The sequence below is a fragment of the Corvus brachyrhynchos genome, unplaced genomic scaffold (assembly GCF_000691975.1).
Source record: "Corvus brachyrhynchos isolate BGI_N302 unplaced genomic scaffold, ASM69197v1 scaffold444, whole genome shotgun sequence".
Lineage (NCBI taxonomy): Eukaryota > Metazoa > Chordata > Aves > Passeriformes > Corvidae > Corvus > Corvus brachyrhynchos.
In genome coordinates, this window is record NW_008237886.1 from 1,470,172 (window position 1) to 1,476,289 (window position 6,118).

The window sequence follows — 6,118 nt, forward strand, 5'->3', positions numbered from 1 at the left end:
TCGGAGACACAATAAACCTTCCGGATTTCATCCACAATTGAGCCTGCCTCCTTCTTCCACCACCTGCCTCTATTGCCACGGTCCTGTGGAAGGACCCACGAGCCAGACCTCTGGTCTCCCGGATTCTGGAGGCTGGTCCCCCCAGCCTGCTGCGTCCAGAGCTGACCGGGCAAAGTGGGAACTGCTCCAAAAAGGACGCAGAGGCACCACTTGATAGATGGAGTAGTGTATGGAGATCAGTTGTATTACCCAGGACTAAGCAGCACTTGTTAATTTTGTGGTTTTAAACTCTGTGTGTATATTATAGAGGACAGCTTTCACTGTGTGCTGGATTAACTCCTGTAAACATACCTGTGGGATATAGCTGAAACATTACTTCAAGGGGAGGTTATAATAATCTTTCATTTCTTTCATGTGACAGCACCTGCGTTGCTGGCTAGCAGCTGTGATCTTCCCTGATTCAAGTGTCTGTCTACGAGCACATGTATTATTTCCTATCAAATTTGCTGATTTAAGTGGTGCTTCTTTGGATTTACAGTGGGTTTATAGTGGAGATGGGACTGTAAGAGAGCCCCAAACAAAAAATTACTGATTTCGAGCAAAGAGAAAATGAAGAAGTTGTTTAGGAAGGAGTGATGGACATGAGCTAGTTATCCTTTCCGCAGCACACACACTTCATGCTTCTAAAACATTACCTGGGAAATGGTTAATAAAGGAGAATGCAAAGGTTAGGCTGTCACAAGTTCTAGCTCTATGAGAACTCCTTGGTTTGCAGAGAGAAGGGAAAGCTGTTGGGGCTCTATGAAATGCCATGGGGACTTCAGTGTCACTGAGCGTTCTTCTAGGAAGGCTGTGTTAAGGTAATGCAATTAAAAGAAGGGAAAAAGATGTCTACAGTCAATTAGTTCCTGATAATGCTAACATTTTAAAAAGTTATGTAAAACTTCTCAGTCCAAGATAAAAGCAGAAAGTATTTACCTTGACTGAAAAACATCCTGCAGTCCAGAGGTCAGTCAGGAATAATGGGTAAAACTCCACACAGTTTTGTCTGCAGAATAAATTTGAAAGAACATTGGTCCCGAAAGGTGGGATTTTCAAGGAGAGTCAGCTTTGGCCTTGTTTTGTTGCCACTGAAGTTAATGCTGTCATATCCAGTGGGAGTACAGTCAAGCCAGCATTAGGTACTCTTAAAATTTCTCATTTTTGAAATCTCTGATATAAACTGTTTAAAATATTTTCCTGGCATTTAAACTTAGGCAAAGATCTGGATCCCAGCTACATGGAAATAAATAGGACAAATAATCCTCAATCAAGTGCCTGTGCAGCAGAGATAGGCTGAAATTCCTGTTCATTGATGTGATGTTAATCACTTATCTTCACACTTGGTATGCAAGTTTTGTGGGTCAGCATTACTGGGACTGCCAGAGGAATTTGGATTACTCTGCTGAGGTCAGCTGCCTTTATGAAGGCACAGGCAGCACATCATAGATTTTCTTATGGCAAAGACCATAACACCTTTATTTGTGGACATCAGTTTTCCCACCAATATATTGTTGGGGTATCTTTTCTCAGTTGCTCTGAATTAATTTCTTTTTAAGGAATTAGGCAAAATTCTGTGTCTAATGAATCATGTTATCTAACAAGTTGTCTAATGCATATTATGTCTCATTATTGTTATCCACTACAACTACAGTTACAGCAGATGAGATTGTTTGAAATAAATATAAATAATTTTGGACAGGGTCATTAGTTAATCACCAACTGAAGCCCTTTAGGAAAACAATCTTCTTAGATAGGATATTCTACCATTATCCACTGCAGACGCAGGTTTTCTTTGCTCATCTTCATCTGTGGTGTTAGCCACAGCCCAAGAACTGACAGCACAGCTTGCTAGATCCAGAACATCTGAATTCCCTAGGTTACAATCAGTTGGATCTGAGACCCCAGTTAAGTTTGGGTAATCTGATTGCCTAGTTTGATCAGAATTTGAGCAGTGACTTTGAAATGAGCTGGACTTACCCTATTATTATTATTAAAATAATAGCTGAACCATTTGAAAAACCATCTGTTCTATCAGTTGTTTTTTTTTTTTTTTAAGCAAAAGATGCAAAGAAAAGGTGACTTTTTAAGAGAAAGTTTTTGCTTCTTTTCAGGACTGAATTGTTATTCACTGCCACCACCTTAATGATCTCCAGATTTAGTGTGCATTAATTGTTCTGTGAAATTCTGGAGCTCCAGTGACAGCCGGGGTATGACCTTGTGCTTCATTCTTAATTTCCCCACCAGCCAAGCAAAATGACCTGCAAGCCAAAATTAGGGCTCACACATGAGCCCTGCACAGAGTTCTTTGGTTCAGTTGCATCTCTGACACATAATTTTTTTTTTTGGAGGTCATTGTTCTTCAACTTTTTCCAGAGAAAGACCAATATTACACAAACTAGTTTTTCCTTACAGAAGTTTAGACTTTATCTTCAAGAGTGACATTCGAGTTGGACTTGATGATTGATCCTTCTGGATCCCTTCCAACTCAGCACTTTCTGTGATGCATGGGGAAGGGGGAAAATTGTTACTTTAGAAATATATTCTTTTTTTTTTTTTGCATTTGCTGCACTAGCTATGGCTTAAATATCCTTGTGCCTCATCTGGATCCTAGAACCATACCGCCCTGGGGTGCTGCTTAGTCATACTATAGTGGCCCCAGCGGTGCCTCAGTAACCAAACTGCACTGGTGGAGGTCACTGCCCCACCGGCTTGAATGACATATGGTCATTTTTGTTTAGTGACACTAAAAGCTATGAGGCTTTGAAGTATGGGGCAGCATTACAGTCTTTGGAAACAAAAATCTGGTAGCTGCCTTTTTAAAGTCTTTTAGCCATAACTTATAGTGCATGATTTTTCATCTGTCTTGGACTCTCAAAATTCAGTCTGTTGAAAAGAGCAAAGAGAGTTGCAACCGGGGAGGCTGTAGCCTGTTCCTTGCTCTCCAACTGATCTCCTGGAGAGCTCTGAGAGTTATCTGTTGGAAAACCTATGCTGTTTTCCCTCTACTGACTGGAGCTGATAGTACTTTCCTGTCTTGTAAAAAGCACTTTTTAGAACAGAGGTAGTGGCATGAAAAGAAGAGATTATTCACTGTACAGTGACTAAATTCCAGTCATTTACCAAAAACCGCCAAACCAATCACACACTCCCCCTACAATTCTGACCAGCATTTTAAGATTACATCTCACATATATATGCACACCTCATTTTACTGATGCCCTCATTGCAGAAGTCTCCCCCTGAAAGCTGAACAGAGGCTGTCACAGGGACAAAAGGAAATACACAGCAATTTGCTATATGCAGCAGAGCTATTGGGAAACATCCTGTTCATCTTTTAAATTCCCTGGGTACCTGGAGTTAGTATTATTATTATCGCCAAGATATTTTCCTGGCCATGTTGTAGCCACCCTGTATGAGAAGCTCACTGCCTACCTTGTACCTAATCTACCTGGATCCAGAAACCAGGCACCCACCTGAGCCCACTAAAAACACTTGTCTAAGGGGGGAGCCTAGGACATACCTTCCGTATTGCCTTGTGGGATCAGTGGCAGTAAAATACAGCTAGAGATATTAGTGATGCTGCCCTGTGCATCTCTGATGTCTTAGCCTTGTGGCTTGGACCTTGTTTGCCTTTACCTCAAAAAAACATTTTCCAAGCTGTCTTCTCCCCACATAAGTAATCACAAGCCATGTTCAAGTGACCTCTTAACCTTTCTCTCCAGAGAGCAGTCAGGGCAGCTCAGCTATCTCTCTATAAGGCCGGTTTACAGGACCCTTCTTTGTATTTGTATCCAGCAAGACCCCCTCCGCTCCCACAGGTCTGACCTGATTGGTCAAAGTGGTAGGTGATCTGTAGAGTTCTGTGCAATGGCATTTTTAGCCAGCAATGTGTTCCTCATTTTCTGACTGCACAGAGCCATTCAAGGCATACAATCAGTCTGGGAGCAGGTTTTTCTACTGAGGAACTAAGGCAAGCCAAGGCAGCTCACTGCATCCAAAGCAGTTTTTTAAAAAAAAACCTTCAATGGATGCTGGACAAAATAAACTTACTGAGGGAGATGAGAAGATTAAGGCACTGTAGGACCAAATCATCTTTGTTTGTTCAGTACAATTAACCAAAGCAAATCATCAAGGCTATGGTTTATCAGCTGTAGTGCCATTTGCCCTCGCTACTGGTCAGGCAGCAAGGCTCTGGTTTGAGGGACACAGGAGACTCTGATTATCCACATCGTCATCCACAGGTGAGCCTGGTGTGCAGAACAAGACAGATGCCAACCAGGGATGTGAAAACCACTCAGGAGAGGAATAATCACTGTGGGTTTTGTTAACTGCATAGGAGTTGCCTTTTAGTTCCCCCCTGGTGAATGGGAAGTAGCAGTGTAACTCCAAATTTACATTTTGTGCTGATGGTTTAACAAGAGCTAGAGTAAATAAAGCAGTGAAGCAGGAATAAGTGAAGATTTTCATAGCTTTTCTTACCCCTGTATCAAGTTGTTAAATTCTAACAGGCTAAATTAAATTGACTGAGGTAGTTACAAAGTATGCTTGACTAGTCTTTGCATGCCTTTTTTTTGCTTTCATCTTCAGGTGGCATTAATGGTTACTGAGCCAATGCCTTTACTCTGAAAACATGGGACAAAGCAGGCTTTCAAGGAATATTACTCTCAAATATTTTATATGTTTAAAAAGCCTGTAGAGAAGCTGCTACATGTATCACAGTGTATGATAGTGTCAGGAAAATTAATCCACAATGTCAGAGGTTTATGTCCAAAAAGGAGACAAAGGAGTCCTGTAACTTTATTCGAAGAAAGGGAGAGGCCATGGGGCATTTCCCCTGGGGTCCCTCAAATTTTTGGAGGACGCAGCCTCCTTTCTATCCTAATTTCCCAACCGCATTTCCCTCTCTCTTTCCCCATTGGCTGAGGTACTTGAGAGGTACAGACTCCCTGAAACCCCTAAGACTCCCTTCTAATGTATAACCCCCTCTTTATTTTAATTCTTATGGAATTTATGGTTCTTCTCCTTGTTTCTTTCATCTCTCAATATCCAATTTCATTTATCAGCAGACCTATAGTTTATTTGTAAAGACAAATCTCTTTCTTTCCATTCATCAGTCAGTGGAATCTTTCCCATTGTTTCTTTTATCTCTCAGTACTAGTTTCATCTTCCAGCAGGCCCACAGTTTGTAAAGACAAGTCCCTCATTCCTTCCAATAGTGCATATTAATTTGCACGGCCTGGGCTAACAACCTGTAAAAAACCAATCAATCCAACCAAACCAATTACTTTTTAATAATGTCTTCCTAGGTCCTGGAATTAGTAAAAATTAATTTTAAAGTGACTAGTTCAGAGACATCCTTCAAATTAGAGGAGTAGCGGGACTCCTGTGTCCCTGCCCTGCTCTTTTCTGTATCAATGAGTGGGATTGACTCTGCTCTTTTTTTGGATTCTCTTGTTTTCCCATCAGTCTATAAAACACTAATCTCTCATCAAATCTCAAATGCTTAAAACTAGATTCATAACTGGAAACCAGTTCCTGCATTGTTTCTGCTCCTTCTTTCTACCCTCGAGCATTTCTTGCACAACTTAATATTCAACTGACCTGATTCTTTGAAAAACTCCTGGTTCTGAGACACTAAATCTTGTACCTCTGATGGCTGCTAAGTGAAGCAGGACTTCCATCACTGCTCCAGGGAGGTTGTATTGCCCATTATCACCTTTCTAAGTGTCATAGGTTAGCAAGCATAGTCCCGGAAGGGATGTCCTTGCTAAGGGGTACTTACAGCTTCCTCTGGGACCTGATAGAACCTATCAGCTGGCCAGTTTGAATATGGACAATTCTCTAAGCCACTTAAAATTGAGACCGCCTCTGTGATACGCACTTAAGAATAGACAGACTCCCACCCAGCTCTCTCTCTCTCATTTCTGGCACTGGGACAGGTGGCTGCGGGGCCGGAGCAGTGGGGCCCAGTGGGCCTGGCCCAGGCCCTGCTCAGGCCAGGCCGGGCCGGGCCACGGCCATCCTGGAGCCGATGGGCCCTGTTCCACCTGCAGAAGCCCCCCACAGCCCTGCTCTG

At 42.2% G+C, this 6,118-nt stretch overlaps 1 protein-coding gene across 1 annotated transcript in view; it reads right to left on the reverse strand.

Moving 5' to 3' along the window:
- MGST2 (microsomal glutathione S-transferase 2) overlaps positions 1–6,118 on the reverse strand; it is a 39,694-nt gene that overhangs the window by 12,392 nt on the left and 21,184 nt on the right. Inside the window, 4 exon segments of the mRNA XM_017732644.1 lie at positions 64–181; positions 2,207–2,250; positions 2,253–2,300; positions 3,163–3,193. Coding sequence (XP_017588133.1) covers positions 64–181; positions 2,207–2,250; positions 2,253–2,300; positions 3,163–3,193 — 241 coding nt within the window.